Here is a 17162-nt window from a genome sequence, read left to right as displayed (position 1 = left end):
ATGTCATGTTGCATTCATCAATGACAATTAAAGTTGTTATCAGTCTGAAGACTGGTCTGAACACTATAGCACTTTACTAGGTTACTCCGAATCTTGAGCTGACTCACCCAGTTAGCTACAGGGTGACCTACAGTCTGTGGACTCCAAACCATGTTGACAACACCACATTTGCTTCACATAGAACCCATCACTACTCAACGTAAATCATCAATTTTTAAGTGGAAATACACTGACTTATTTTTGTACAAAGTTAATAATAATTTTGAGATGCCTCTAGTTAAAAGTTTGTGAAACTGGTACAAACAACTTTACTATGCAGAATTACAGCAAGTACTACAAATAATAATACTACAGGTGTAATTAAAACTTTGTCAATTCATTTACAGATGCAAATTCATCAAAAAGTGATGAATCTATTTACATGATTCCAAGCAAAAGAACTTAAAGATAACATTATTTTAAGTTTTATTAAAACTTTCTTGTCTGTCTGAACATAATAATATACAAAACTACTACACAGATTTTTAGAGGTTTCACTGGCAACTTTAGTTAAGCTAGGGACACCGTATAGGTTATATTTGGTCAAAATTGGATTATAGAAAAAAGCAATTATACATTGTCTTACAGCCACACACACACACACACACACACACACACACACACACACACACACAAAACTCCTCCTCCAAAACCAATGGACCAATTTCAACCAAACTTGGTCTTACTGTCAGGAGAGAACTGCTGCAGGGATAAGAACCACCTATCTATCAAAGAGTTCAGAGTGGGGTTGAATAAGAAGTGGATGCCATGAATAATGAATACTCAGATTTTATTCATCCAGTATTTGAGAAGGAGATCACTTAGTGACTTGCAATAAACTTTACATCTAAACATGTAACTTCCAATTCTTACATAACATTTTCTCACTGACCCCCCCTCCATGTAATGATGAAAGGAAAAGTTAACTACATTTTCGTTGTTCATTTTTGATCAGCCACGATGTTTTAATTATTTATTACTTCTTCACTACTAACTGTATTTGCAACACATTTTGCACGCAGTGCTCACATACACCTCTGAATTTACCTACAATATTATATCATTGTACAACAGATCATGCAGGATATATAATGTGAAAAACAGTGAGATGCATGAAGAACTGTTGTATCATGCATGACATTTGAATTTATTATTCTGAACCTGCTGAACCAATGTTGATAAAATTAGGTGAGGAGATAGCTTGAACCCTGAGGCAGAACATAGGGTACTTTAGGAAGTGTATAATACAACACACTTATTGATTTAAAGAATATTATGTGAATTACAGAAAAATATTTAGTCTTTGAAAAAGTCTTTTTGATTTTTGAACTTTTATGTTGTGAAGCTGCTTTTCTGGTTGATATGTGCTACTTTATATGATTCAAAGTAATGAGTATACTGCTTACTTGAAAGGCAGCAAGTCCTTTGGGATCGCCTTTTTTTCCATTTTATTTGTTCACTTCAACTGGGCACATGCAATTAGAGCACTTGTATCAAGTTTGGCTGACAATGTGACAGATATGATGTTTATTAAAGAGGGCTGACAGTCGTCGTGTACTAAGTTCATTGCTAGTTAATTGCATGGAGTGTGTTTGAGGTGGCAGGGCTAAGTTTATATTTTGATGGGCAGTTACACTGGCAGCTGGGCAAAGGCAAGCTTGTTGGGGATTAATGGGGAAAAGGCCACTTTACTGGCAGTGTGGAGAATGAGGATGAGACATTACTGCAGGTATAGTGACTGGGCCTGAAAGCCTTGGTCATCGCTTTCACACAGGAGAACATATTCTGGCGTACATGGCCTGAGCAGCACATGGTCCCCTTGCCATGGGCAAAGAAGAGTTCTCATTCTCAGTAGATCATAGTACATTGTCTCAGAGCCTTGCGACAGTTTTTACAATTTCTTCAGCCAAGGCACGACGGACTGACAACCCGATAAATGTTCTCTGTTGATGAAAGTGCATTCTTCAGATTCTACAGGAATCCAACAGATTTTTTTTACCGCCCCCCCCCCCCCCCTGTGGCCTTCCCGTGAGATCCATACCTGTTAGGATCATGAAAACATTTCGCTACGGTGGCTGAAATGAGCTGGCATGGCAGGATGCCCAACACAATGTTCTTGGCATGGCCACTGCATTTTTTAGTGTCACATAGGCAATCATGCCAAGCTGCTCCCTGCACAGGCAGAGAAATAACGTCTTGATTGGGATGCTGATGGTACACCTGTTGTATGTCAAGGAAAGTGATACGACTGTAGGAACAGAATTTGCCAATCTTCCGGAGGGAGGCTGTACTGAGAGTGGGCAATTATGTGATTGGCATTTAGGAGTGCTGCCACATTGTGATTATTTGTTTAGGCTTTGATCCTGGCAGGGTAGTCAATTTATACATGTCTAGTTTAGTGGGAAGGTATGTGGTGTACCTCTAATGAATTTCTACCCTGGAATATTCTATTGCACAGAACCACCCTTCAGTTAAACCACTGTGAAATTAAACGCAACAGGATATTTAGACATAATTGACATATTTGAGTCCCTAGCAGTGAAACTGAAGTTGACACAATGGATAATACTTCAAAATAGCTCCTACTATATCCCACATAAATCAATCAAATTAATAAGTGACGAAGGAATGGTATATTTCAAAATAACAGATGACATTCAAGATAACAACAGATTTACTAAAACCATGAATGTCATTGGACATGAATATGCATAAACAACCTTGATTACATACAAGCTCCTGTTTAATGAAATTGATTATGTGCACATGTACATTTGATGAAGTTGGGGAACACAGGAAAGTTAACTTCAACTCTGACTTAAATTACAGATAGTGTGATCTGACTATTTTGTCTGCAATGATTGTGAACCACAAAAATTGGACAGCAGCTGCTGCTGTTCAAAAGAGCAAATCATGGATGGTGAAACTTTACCTTAAAGGTCCCTAATGCACCGGAGCTGCAAAGTCCTCATCACAACCCGCAGGAGTCCACAATGCGGCAACCAGTGTCCCTCTGTGTCAACTCTTACTATGAACCCCCATCTCCTCTTCTTGCCCCATGATCCGCGACCAGTCTCCAGATCAAAACCAAATACATGATCAGACTTGCCTCAGGGCCAACAACTGACTGTATCAACACACCATGCCAAAAGCCTGAAGCAATTTACTTGTGGCCATAGCCCAAATATATCCACCCAACTTCTCAGTCTTTCGACCACCGTTTTGAAATACATTCCATGTGGAGAACTCTCAAAAAGCAAAACAACTAATCACAATGTAGCAGTGCTTCTATATGCCACCATATAATTCTCACTTCTCAGTGCAACCTCCCTCCAGAAGATAAGTGCATGCTGCTCCACCAATCCTATTGCTTTTCGTAGTACAGAACAGGTGTCCAGTGGTACGTCCTCTGATGTCATCGTCAGCGACCCAATCGAGGTGCAGTTTCTCCAATCATATGGAGAGCAGCTTGGTGTGGGTACCTATGTGACTCTAAAAGAATGTATCCGCTATGCCAACAACATTGTGTTGGGAATCCTGCCATGGACACCCATTTCAGACACCGTTGTGATTCTGTTTCACAATCTTAACAGATACAGGTCTGGAAAGAGGGTTCACAGGAAAACATAAGGTGGATGGATATCTGCAGAATCTGAAGAACGCATTCCCTTGATAGAGAAGAATTGTCAGGGTGCCAGTCCATCGTGACTCAGATAAAGAAATTGTAGAAACTCTGCCAAAAGCCTCTACAACAATGTACTGTGATCCGCTGAGAGTACTTCTCTGGCCTTGGCTAGGGGACACACTGTTGCTCAGATCATGTATGCCAGTGTGCATTATTCTGCATAAAAGCAGGTCCAGTCATTATACCGGCATCCACATCCCTTCCTTGTTCTCCGAACTGACACCAATAAAGCATCCTTTCTGCCATCAACCCCCGGCAAGCTTTGCTTCACTCAGCTGCCGTCATAACTGCCCATCAAAATGTAAACTCAGTCCTGTAACCCAAAATTACTCCACTTAATTAGCTATCAATGAACTCAATACACAACCACTGTCCACCCTCTTTAATAATCACATCAGCACAGTGTCATCCTAACTTCATACAAATGCCCTAATTGCATGTGTCCACATGAACTCAATAAATATAGTGAAAGAAAGACAAGTGCAACGGACTTGCCATCTTTCACACTCTTTAGTGTGTTTAATTAATACACCCACACTATTTGTTGCATAATGTACACAGTGCATAACATATAGCTATTACACACACTATATAGTACTTAGTGACTTGCAACAAACTTTGCACCCAATTTCAAACCTTTATGAAACTTTTCCTCACTGACAACCCCCTCAAAATATGAAAATAACCAATGCTTATTGCTTACTGCATTTTGTTCTTCATGAGGCGAAACATGAAAAGGGATGACACCATTATGTTTAAATTTATTTCTTAAGGAATATGTGCCCTGCTGGATAATAATAATTCAAAATAGTTGGTGCTGCAGTTGTTAGACCAAAAAAGCTCGATGTGCTAAATATCATGCAGCACAGCAAGTCAATAAACTGTCTTATTGCTACTTCCATCATTGCAGTAAATTTTATATTCCTAGTTTCTCTCCTCGCATCTACTACTTACTCGAAGCCTGAAAAACTCTGGGAGATGCAATGACACATTGCGTGAAAAAAAAAAAAAAAAAAAAACAGTGACTTAAAAAGATGTCTTGCACAGAATGATGTATGTCCCGTACTCTAATACAGTAAGCTATCGTTGCACTTTAAAGGTTACTATCAATTCTATCTAAAAGCTTTCACCCCTACAGTCTTGGTAGCCATGGTAAACACATAGGCCAAGAAAATGATTCATTGCAAAATTATGCAAAACTGCAGATATTTGTAGCCAGGTTGAATGTGTCATTTCACACTACATTTTCCATCTTGTGTTTCTCTCACATTTAGATCTGCCAAGTGTGAACCTCAGGTTCTTGTTTGTTTGGGCTCCAACCAAACATGGGCATGAAGGAGATTAGAAAATAAATATAAAGAATAACACACAGTTAAAGCAAAGATATGAGTGTCTTATTCTTGTTATTTAAGTAAACCTAAGAATTATTTATAATATTTATCTCAAAAATTTCAATTTAGCTGTACAAGAATTTGGTTTAGAATCTTATTTACATTACCCTGTGCAATCTCTTTGCTCCTGTCTCTTTACTTTTACCATCCATGTGCCACCCAGGAAGAGAGAAAAATAATATCTACACACCCTCCAGCATAAATCATGTAAGGTGTCGTCTGAAGGCACACTTTATGAAACTGCAGCACATGTTTAAAAACTATCCTTCAAGTTCCCATGTTGTTGTTGTTGTTGATGTTGTGCCACAAACTTCTCTTCTCCCCAATCCTATTCAATACCTCCTCATTAGTTACGTGATCTACCCACCTTATCTTCAGCATTCTTCTGTAGCACCACATTTCGAAAGCTTCTATTCTCTTCTTGTCCAAAATAGTTATCGTCCATGTTTCACTTCCATACATCGCTACACTCCATACAAATACTTTCAGAAACGACTTCCTGACACTTAAATCTATACTCGACGTTAACAAATTTCTCTTCTTCAGAAACGATTTCCTTGCCACTGCCAGTCTACATTTTATATCCTCTCTACTTCGACCATCATAAGTTATTTTACTCCCTAAATAGCAAAACTCCTTTACTACTTTAAGTGTCTCATTTCCTAATCTAATCCCCTCAGCATCACCCGATTTAATTTGACTACATACCATTATCCTCGTTTTGCTTTTGTTGATGTTCATCTTATATCCTCCTTTCAAGACACTGTCCATTCCGTTCAACTGTTCTTCCAAGTCCTTTGCTGTCTCCGACAGAATTACAATGTCATTGGCGAACCTCAAAGTTTTTACTTCTTCTCCATGAATTTAAATACCTACTCCAAATTTTTCTTTTGTTTCCTTTACTGCTTGCTCAATATACAGATTGAATAACATCGGGGAGAGGCTACAACACTGTCTCACTCCTTTCCCGACCACTGCTTCCCTTTCATGCCCCTCGACTCTTATAACTGCCATCTGGTTTCTGTACAAATTGTAAATAGCCTTTCGCTCCCTGTATTTTTACCCCTGCCACCTTCAGAATTTGAAAGAGAGTATTCCAGTTAACGTTGTCAAAAGCTTTCTCTAAGTCTACAAATGCTATAAATGTAGGTTTGCCTTTCTTAATCTTTCTTCTAAGATACGTCGTAAGGTTAGTATTGCCTCACGTGTTCCAACATTTCTACAGAATCCAAACTGATCTTCCCCGAGGTTCACTTCTACCAGTTTTTCCATTCGTCTGTAAAGAATTCGCGTTAGTATTTTGCAGCTGTGACTTATTAAACTGATAGTTTGGTAATTTTCACATCTGTCAACACCTGCTTTCTTTGGGATTGGAATTATTATATTCTTCTTGAAGTCTGTGGGTATTTCGCCTGTCTCATACATCTTGCTCACCAGATGGTAGAGTTTTGTCATGACTGGCTCTCCAAAGGCCATCAGTAGTTCTAATGGAATGTTGTCTACTACCGGGGCCTTGTTTCGACTCAGGTCTTTCAGTGCTCCGTCAAACTCTTCACGCAGTATCTTATCTCCCATTTCATCTTCATCTACATCCTCTTCCATTTCCATAATATTGTCCTCAAGTACATCGCCCTTGTATAAACCCTCTATATACTCCTTCCACCTTTCTGCCTTCCCTTCTTTGCTTAGAACTGGGTTACCATCTGAGCTCTTGATATTCATACAAGTGGTCCTCTTCTCTCCAAAGGTCTCTTTAATTTTCATGTAGGCAGTATCTATCTTACCCCTAGTGAGACAAGCCTCTACATCCTTACATTTGTCCTCTAGCCACCCCTGCTTAGCCATTTTGCACTTCCTGTCGATCTCATTTTTGAGACGTTTGTATTCCTTTTTGCCTGCTTCATTTACCGCATTTTTATATTTTCTCCTTTCATCAATTAAATTCAATATTTCTTCTGTTACCCAAGGATTTCTATTAGCCCTCATCTTTTTACCTACTTGATCGTCTGCTGCCTTCACTACTTCATCCCTCAGAGCTACCCATTCTTCTTCTACTGTATTTCTTCCCCCCATTCCTGTCAATTGTTCCCTTATGCTCTCCCTGACACTCTCTACAACCTCTGGTTCTTTCAGTTTATCCAGGTCCCATCTCCTTAGATTCCCTCCTTTTTGCAGTTTCTTCAGTTTCAATCTGCAGTTCATAACCAATAGATTGTGGTCAGAATCCACATCTGCCCCTGGAAATGTCTTACAGTTTAAAACCTGGTTCCTAAATCTCTGTCTTACCATTATATAATCTATCTGATACCTTTTAGTATCACCAGGATTCTTCCAGGTATACAACCTTCTTTTATGATTCTTGAACCAAGTGTTAACTATGATTAATTTATGCTCTGTGCAAAATTCTACAAGGCGGCTTCCTCTTTCATTTCTTCCCCCCAATCCATATTCACCTACCATGTTTCCTTCTCTCCCTTTTCCTACTGACGAATTCCAGTCACCCATGACTATTAAATGTTCGTCTCCCTTCACTACCTGAATAATTTTTTATCTCGTCATACATTTCATCAATTTCTTCATCATCTGCAGAGCTAGTTGGCATATAAACTTGTACTACTGTAGTAGGCATGGGCTTTGTGTCTATCTTGGCCACAATAATGCGTTCACTATGCTGTTTGTAGTAGCAAGTTCTCTTGCAGAATAAGAAAACATGTTTAAGACTTTATATTACCCATGAGTTCCATGATTTCAGAGCAAGATGATTTAAGAAACTAATACTTACTTGAACACAGTCAAGTTTCATTAAATCTGGACCAAACAGGGCTTTGTCCCTGTCAACTGCATCAGCAAACTGTTTGCACTTCCTTTGTTCAGCTGAACTTGTAGTACACCAAGTCATCTTCTCCAGCATATCAATATCCGGATGCCCTTAAAAATTGTTATTAGGATGTCAGCTAAAAGGAGCAGTACATTTATAGGTTACAGAACATTATCACAGTTTCCAATAGCGTAATGAGAAATTCAGAATTGAAAGAAGAGTAATGCAAAGACAGTCCACATCATCAAAGCTATTCACAGTAGTTCCATAAGATGTTTATCAGACTGTTAACTGAAAAAAAGAGAAGAAATAGATCTTAATGCAACATACCTGAACACTCTTTGTTTTGATGATGGCACTGTACTGTTTGCCACTAGCACACACAGTTTTCAACAAGTAATGAAAGAACTAAACAGAACAAATTTACAAAATGGTTCAAATGGCTCTGAGCACTATGGGACTTAACAGCTGAGGTCATCAGTCCCCTAGAACTTAGAACTACTTAAACCTAACTAACCTAAGGACATCAGACACATCCTTGCCCGAGGCAGGATTCGAACCTGTGACCGTAGCGGTCGCGTGGTTCCAGACTGAAGCGCCTAGAACCGCTCGGCCACCACAGCCGGCCAACAAATTTACAAGTAGGGCTGAGAAAGAATAATATGACTTATAATCAACATACCAAACAGGAAATAGTACAAATCAACACTGAAAGCATAGAATCAGATGATAGAGATCTTGTATCAGGGAAGTTGAAGGCAATAAAGGGATGGACAGATAAAGAATCAAGCAGAAGAGTAAAAATGGCTTGGAGAGCTTTTAGCATACTAAATAGTGTTTTCAAAACTAAGCTTCCGATGTTTCTGAAAATCACAATTCACAATAAGTTTGTATTATCAGTATTTACCTATGACACTGCCACACAGACAATGTGAAAATCAACCAAAAACTGTGGGCAGTTCATCAAGCAACAACATGAATATAAATCTAAATCTGTGGTGGGAGGTGTTGAACAACTACTAGAACTGGAATAACATGGGGTAATACTTGAGGAACATAGTGTCTAAACATTTCAACAGCATACTGACAACTATTGGTACAGCACCTCAAATGCTAACCCCTTTATCAGCTACCTATAGGAAACTTTCCTTGCTACCAAAAATACTGAAACCTTTGTATGGGTCAGGTCCACCATTAAACAACAACCAAGTGTTATCAGAATGAGATTTTCACTCTGCAGCGGAGAGTGCACTGATATGAAACTTCCTGGCAGATTAAAACTGTGTGCCGGACCGAGACTCGAACTCGGGACCTTTGCCTTTCGCGGGCAAGTGCTCTACCAACTGAGCTGCCCAAGCACGACTCACGTCCCATCCTCACAGCTTTACTTATGCCAGTACCTCGTCTCCTACCTTCCAAACTTTACAGAAGCTCTCCTGCGAACCCGAGTTCGAGTCTCAGTCCGGCACACAGTTTTAATCTGCCAGGAAGTTTCATATCAGCGCACACTCCGCTGCAGAGTGAAAATATCATTCTGAAAACATGCCCCAGGCTGTGGCTAAGTCATGTCTCCGCAATATCCTTTCTTTCAGGAGTGCTAGTTCTACTAGGTTCGCAGGAGTAATTTCAGCATCTCTCTTGTTCATGTATTTGGACAGTTTCTTAGAATACTCATGTTTTTGGACTATTAACTACTGTCCTGTAATTAGGTTTGTAGAGATCCTTACAGGTTACAGATTCTTCCAGTTGCTTGCCACAATGCTACTGTTATAATGGATTAGTTATGAAATTTCAGTTCCAACAAACACTTCCAGATGTTGCTCTATGCAAAATAGTTAAGATAACTGGGTTTGTGACGAGCAATATGCACCTTTCATTCTGCACACATTACACAAAATGGGGATGGTGTTCAATTTTCAAGTTTATACACAGCTTTTATTGGTATTTGATGTACCTACCCAATGCAATACACTGCATGACTCCTTGGGGAGTAGAAATATAGATATAAATTTTAATATTGCACACTAGGTGTGCACCTGCCACACTATACTAAACATCAGACCTAACAACCGACACGAACTGCTGGATCTGCTTCACTGTAGCATTCTGCTTTCACCAATAACAGCTGGTGATCACTATTTGTAGGGCTTGCATGGACATAAATTATTCAATGGATATATGACAGAACTTACTGGTGTCAAATGGATGGGTTGCATCAATGAAAACAATCTGAAACTAAATTTAAAATGCCAACATCGTCTTTAGATGTAGTATCCTGAGAGCATCTTAGTCGCCTAAATTGCCACAATTGCACACAATCAAGGTCCCACCTGAAAAGGACCCTGCGATAATTGGCATCACATATTCTTATGAATGAGTGCCCTCTTTGTATGGAACTGAGAAAACTTTAGTAGTGAATTTATAATGAGCCTGATACTTCACTGCACCTCTTGGATGCAACCCCACATATCCAGTGTGGAGAAGGATCCATCCACATATCCAGTGTGGAGAAGGATCCATCCACTTGTTGAGTGTCATTATGTGGAAAAACTGGTCATTGTTGTTAACACAAATTAAGTGCTGAGCAGTAGAGAGACTTAATCTACGAAACTATAATTGAGAATGGACAAGATACAAACGGTCCAAATCATGTTGCACTGTACATGACAGAAGGACTCTATTCTGGCTCAGGATGCAACAAGGTTCATTTGACATGACGCAAAGGGAGAATTTAGACGAATGACATTGATGTTGTTGCATGCTTTGTGTGCTATGAATTATTATATTAACTGACGCAGGATTACACTTCATTTTCTCAGTATGTGTCATCAACAAGATGCCCCTCCAGATACAGGCAGTGCAGAGCTTTCTTGGTATGAATTGATAACAAGTGGCATAACAATACTCCTAATGAAAACTTTTACAGAAATATTTGACATAAAAGTTTCACAGTTTTAAAGCAAACGTCAAGTTTCTTAACATGTAGAGGCTTACCCTGCGTGTAAGCGTTGCAGCATATCATACTCCCCGTAACGACGAAAACCACAGAAATTAGGCGTAAACTACAAGACATTTTTAAACACACTCAATAAAACAAATGCACACAAAACATTAAACACATCCAAACCGTAACACCCACTAGTACGTCACATCACACAGTACCCGCCCTGAAATGATTACCAACAGAACAATTCGTTGACCAGAGATCATAATACCTATGAAAACCACTTGTGTCTACGGACAGCAAACCTTGGTGCCTATCGGGTGATCCGATGGTCTGCGCTCGACTGACATCGGATTTGCATTTTGCATCTCGTAGCGTTTTTTCAGTGGCAGACAGCGAAAACATACTGTATTGTCCTGTGCACTGTTTGCGTGTTTTGGTTATTGTGCGTAGTTTAGGTTAATATAACTTTCATTTCGAAAATGGAAAAATATAGTCGCATATTCGTAAAAATTAACAGTACTTATAACCTTTTTTTTCACTCTAGAGGAATCAAAATCACCTGAGAAGCTGGGAAAAGCAAGTTTCTGTTTAACGTGCATGGCCTTTCTGCAAATTACATTTGAAGGATTTCGTATATGCTCGCTTTACAGTAGCAAGTTATTGCAGCAATTTACTTGCGCGGAGGAACTTGCCGCGCGATTTGCGAGTGTAAACATATTGCCAAGTTGACTTGCGACTGTTGCAATTTATTGCGGAAGTGACTTGCTGCACGTTTTCCGCTTCCAGTGTGGACACCACGCAAGAAGTATCTGCAAGTAACTTGCAGCTTTTAGGATTTATTTCTATTTCCTGCAAATAGGAAGCGCAAGTTATAGTAAGTATGTCGTCTGCATAACACTCATATTTAACATTTTACTTAATGTGGTGACTTAATTTTATGCAACCATCTTGTTATATGCAAACAAATTTCAGAAATGGAGGAGAAACGTGAATGGATGAAGCAGGATACAGAACATTTTATTGAAGCCGTGGACAGTTACCCCGAAATACGGAACGTGCATAATCGAGACTTTAAGGATAGAGTGAAGAAGATGAGCGCATTAAATGAAATCTCGTCGATGTTCGACTCATCTATAAAAGAAGTACATAGAAAGTAGCATAACTTGAAGACACAACCCCTTTGCCACCTGCATCCACTCGCTTGTTGTTTTAGGAGTGTAGAAAAAGACAATGTGTAATTATTACATGTTCTATTTACTTAGCTTGTCACTTTACATTTTATGAGCATTAGAAAAAAAAACATTTATATAAGCATATCATTCTGTAAAATGCAGTTTATTTCAATAAAAAATTGATTTCATTGTTGTGTTTTCACATACCTTCAAATAATTTTCCCTTTTCAAGATGTTAAAAAAGGCTCTACATACATCGGGTACGATCAGAGAAATCGTGCTGACGGGAATATGAAACAAATATATTAGGAACTTGTATGAGTCTCCTACAAAGAAATGATTTCAAAATTCAAACTTTTTTGGTTGTGTGTGTCACATAAATAAATGAAATACCTATTTTTTTGGTAGCTCACCGGTAGCTATAAATCATAGAGTGACTAGCAAACATTCCTTTGCTACAATAGCAGTACCGAAGTTTGTGTCTCGTTTTGATATGACGGGCGCTATTAACATCAACAATCTTTTTCTTTTTCACGTTTTGCATTACAATTACAAGAGCTGCAGCATCTCACACCCGCCTACTTGTCATTTTACACTCCGGCTGACACTTGTAGCTAGTGGTACTGAAAGCATATGTAAACAGTATCAGCAAGTTGTTGACGCAAGTTTCTTGCTAAAGAACTTGCCGAAGAATCTTGCTTAATTCTTGTGCTGCTGTGTAAACACAGCTGCAAGCGGCTAGCAATAACTTGCAGCAATAACTTCTGCAAGCGACTTGCAGTGCAAACCCAGCTTATATAGACTGTCTCACTTGCATATATGCAATTTAAATATCTCATTTCTGAGACCTTTATAAGTTTACGAGTCGTATCAAACAAACGTACTGTCACCTAATTTATCCTTGTTCTCCCCATAAAAAATGTGCTCTGACAATTTGATTTACCGAGCGAGGTGGCGCAGTGGTTAGACACTGGACTCGCATTCGGGAGGACGACGGTTCCATCCCGCGTCCGGCCATCCTGATTTAGGTTTTCCATGATTTCCCTAAATCACTCCAGGCAAATGCCGGGATGGTTCCTCTGAAAGGGCACGGCCGACTTCCTTCCCCATCCTTCCCTCATCCGATGAGACCGATGACCACGCTGTATGGTCTCCTTCCGCAAAACCAACCATCCAACCAATTTCCTTTACTTTTTTAACACATTGTCATTAGCAGTGACAATTTTCATTTGCTTTTTATTTATCGGCGAAACACTAATGGCAATCGGACTATTTAGCCAGTTTTTATTGTACTAAAGTGATGTTAATAATCCTAAATTTCTGAAACATCTGGCAATTCCTTCATGTGAAATGTCTTAAACAAGAAAGCCTCTATATAACTCCTACTGAGACTATGGACTCTAGAAACTGTTCGCACATTTTTCAAAATATTTCAAACACATATAAAAAGCGCATAAAAACTGGTATCGCATAGATCTGGCTCTAATAATAGACTGTTTATCTAATTAGCTTATATCAAAAAATCTGCCAGCTATTTCTGATTCTCCATTCCAGTTCAGTACATTTATAAAGTACTTCTCCACCGCCAGGATTGTGAAAGCTTATAGCTAAAACAGTCTTTGTACTATTGGCAAATTCAGTCCACTGAAAGGAATGTTATATATAGCTACTGGTTAACTCCTGTAGTTGGATATGAACCTCTCGAGAGAAGTACATAAAGCTCCGCTACTGACCTTACGACTTATCTTAGAAGAAAGATAAAGAAAAGGCAAATCTACGTATCTAGCATTTGTAGACTTAGAGAAAACTTTTGACAATGTTGACTGGAATACTCTCTTTCAAATTCTAAAGGTGGCAGGGGTAAAATACAGGGAGCGAAAGGCTATTTACAGTTTGTACAGAAACCAGATGGCAGTTATAAGAGTCGAGGGGCATGAAAGGGAAGCAGTGGTTGGGAAGGGAGTGATACAGAGTTGTAGCCTCTCCCCGATGTTATTCAATCTGCATATTGAGCAAGCAGTAAAGGAAACAAAAGAAAAGTTCGGAGTAGGTATTAAAATTCATGGAGAAGAAATAAAAACTTTGAGGTTTGCCGATGACATTGTAATTCTATCAGAGACAGCAAAGGACTTGGAAGAGCAGTTGAACGGAATGGACAGTGTCTTGAAAGGAGGATATAAGATGAACATCAACAAAAGCAAAACGAGGATAGTGGAATGTGGTCGAATTAAGTCGAGTGATGTTTAGAGTATTAGATTAGGAACTGAGACACTTTAAGCAGTAAAGGAGTTTTGCTATTTGGGGAGTAAAATAACTGATGATGGTCGAAGTAGAGAGGATATAAAATGTAGACTGGCAATGGCAAGGAAAGCGTTTCTGAAGAAGAGAAGTTTGTTAACACCGAGTATAGATTTAAGTGTCAGGAAGTCGTTTCCGAAAGTATTTGTATGGAGTGTAGCCATGCATGGAAGTGAAACATGGACGATAAATAGTTTGGGTAAGAAGAGAATAGAAGCTTTCGAAATGTGGTGCTACAGAAGAATGCTGAAGATTAGATGGGTAGATCACATAACTAATGATGAAGTATTGAATAGAATTGGGGAGAAGAGGCGTATGTGGCACAACTTGGCAAAAAGGAGGGACCGGTTAGTAGGACATGTTCTGAGGCATCAAGGGATCACAAATTTAGAATTGGAAGGCAGTGTGGAGGGTAAAAATCGTAGAGGGAGACCAAGAGATGAATACACTAAGCAGATTCAGAAGGTTGCAGTAAGTACTGGGAGATGAAGAAGCTTGCACAGGATAGGGTAGCATGGAGAGCTGCATCAAACCAGTCTCAGGACTGAAGACCACAACAACAACACTTAAAGTTCATATTCATCTCCAGGTTAATGAAAGAAATCAGTGTCGATGATGTCTGCAAGACATCGACGATAAACTCGGGATAAAGACTGATCTATTAGCATAGTCCTCTATAGTAAGAGATAATAGAATTACAGTAGTTAGTAAACGCAATAAGAATGAGAACACTTTTCCATGAAAAATTCCTTGTAATTTGGGAAGAACATAAACTTAACTTCGTTTTTAATTGTCAGTTATATTTTCGAGGACATTTTTTTGAAGTAATCTGTAGGTCCTAAAAGCAGCATATGCAGCTCAGGTACTGCGACACATTGTGATGATAGTAGTAGATGTAGTTGTGGTAGTAGTTTATTCATGAAGCGATAATGTACATTGTGTGGATATCGTCAAAGAACATAATAAAAATAAGGTAAGGGTGTACAGTTTCCTACATAACACAATGGTTCATTGTACCCATCACAATTTTTTTGGGCAACATAACTTTGATTACTGTAATAATATAAAAGTATGGGAAGGATATTTTACATGAAATACATTAGAAGTAAATAATTGATTTAACACTTTTGTTCAGACCATTTCACAACATACGTTACAAGTAAATAATTGATTTAACACTTTTGTTCAGAAAGCGTAACACTGAGGCTGTGGCAAGCTTTTGATTCATGGTACTATCAACATATAGTAAATGAATGTAGTTACTTGCTATATGGTTACCGCAGATATTCATTTATACTATAATAGCAGTTGGTCATTAAGAATTTAAATATTGCTTCCTTCAATGTAGACAACGTTTTTCTTTCTTTTAGCTGAGTTGACAGTTTGTTGTACAAAATAGTTCCCTGAATATTGGTTTGTTTTCGTGTTAAACTTTGTTTACTCTTTTCATGTGGATATCATTGCACATTCTTGTATTGTATGAGTGAAGATGTGAGTTGGTTTTATAATTGTTAATGTCAATTTTTATATTAACAACACTTTTTTCTTATATACAGGCATGGTAAGGGTATTGCATCTGCATCTGCATATATTGGCCAGACGACAAGAACTGTCCATGAACGATGTATAGAACATGAAAGATACACCCGTCTGCGGCAACCGTCAAAATCGGCAGTAGCAGAGCACTGTATTTCATTGGGACATTCAATGGAATACAATGGAACAAAAATTTTAGCCCCGGTTTCCAGTTTTTGGGATTCTGTAATCAAGGAATCAGTGGAAATACGTCTTGCCAATAATCTTATAAATCGTGACAACGGCTTTCAGCTGGATAAAAATTGGAATCCTGTTATTAAAATTATACAATCACAGCGGAATCGACAGTGTCATTCGATACTCAATGACTAGATGAACCTTTATTTTCACCACCGAGGGCAGCACGTACAACTCGGCTATGCTGCACATGTCAACACCTGACGCATGCGCTGTAGGATGCCAGTACATTTCGCATGCGCGAGATTCGGCATAAATACCGCGACTGCACCTGGGCTCTTCAGTAGTTGTGTACTCACCTGATGATGGCCGGACGTCTCTGGGCCGAAATATCGTGGCAGAATGTCGACGGGATCTGGCTGCATACCCGGAAATTATTAGAAGAAGAAATACACCGGGAAAATTTCAGAAGTTATATAATTAGTTTTTGAAATATTTAAGGTTAGCTTGTTCTGTTCAAACCAGTTTTGTATGTATGCCAAAACTCTGGTTGCAGATGTTGGCTACACCCTATTTATGTCTGGTACAACAATATTTGTGTCATCACCAAACAAAGTTATGTGTGTACCACTGACTGGGATCTTGATATCATTAATATATATAAGAAATAAGAGAGGTTCTAGGACGATGCCCTGAGGTACTACATGTCCGATCTGTACACAATGATTTGGTTTTTATTGTTTGCTGAGGTAATTTGTACTACCTGTTTTCTATTGTGGAGATATGACTGATACCATTTTAATGCAACGCCTCGTATACCTATAGCTTCTAGTTTGTCTAGCAAGGCATCATGACAACTGTATCGAATGCCTTCAATAAGTCCAAGTTTAATGCTACTGTACTGTTATTTCTGTCAAGTGCTATTACAATATTTTCGATGAATTGGGTAATTGCTTTTTCTGTACTCATACCTTTGTGAAAATCAAGTTGTTTTACAGACAAGAGATTGAATTTTTCGAGGTAATTTATAATTATATTTTTCATGACAGTCTATTATTTTTGAAAATACAGAGAACAAAGCTATTGGTCTATAGTTTCC

General features: G+C 38.7%; 1 protein-coding gene across 1 annotated transcript in view; it reads right to left on the bottom strand.

Moving 5' to 3' along the window:
• LOC124788063 (melanotransferrin) overlaps window positions 1–11123 on the bottom strand; it is a 120616-nt gene extending 109493 nt beyond the window's left edge. Inside the window, exons 1-2 of the mRNA XM_047255153.1 lie at window positions 10928–11123; window positions 7898–8043 (exon numbers count right to left, since the gene is read on the bottom strand). Coding sequence (XP_047111109.1) covers window positions 7898–8043; window positions 10928–11006 — 225 coding nt within the window. The 5' untranslated portion in view covers window positions 11007–11123. The remainder of the gene's footprint in view (window positions 1–7897; window positions 8044–10927) is intronic.
• Window positions 11124–17162: the final 6039 nt, after the last annotated feature.

The sequence above is a fragment of the Schistocerca piceifrons genome, chromosome 3 (genome assembly GCF_021461385.2).
Source record: "Schistocerca piceifrons isolate TAMUIC-IGC-003096 chromosome 3, iqSchPice1.1, whole genome shotgun sequence".
In the NCBI taxonomy this organism is placed as follows: domain Eukaryota; kingdom Metazoa; phylum Arthropoda; class Insecta; order Orthoptera; family Acrididae; genus Schistocerca; species Schistocerca piceifrons.
Note: the sequence above shows the minus strand (reverse complement) of the source record. Positions and strands in the feature narration are given on the sequence as shown.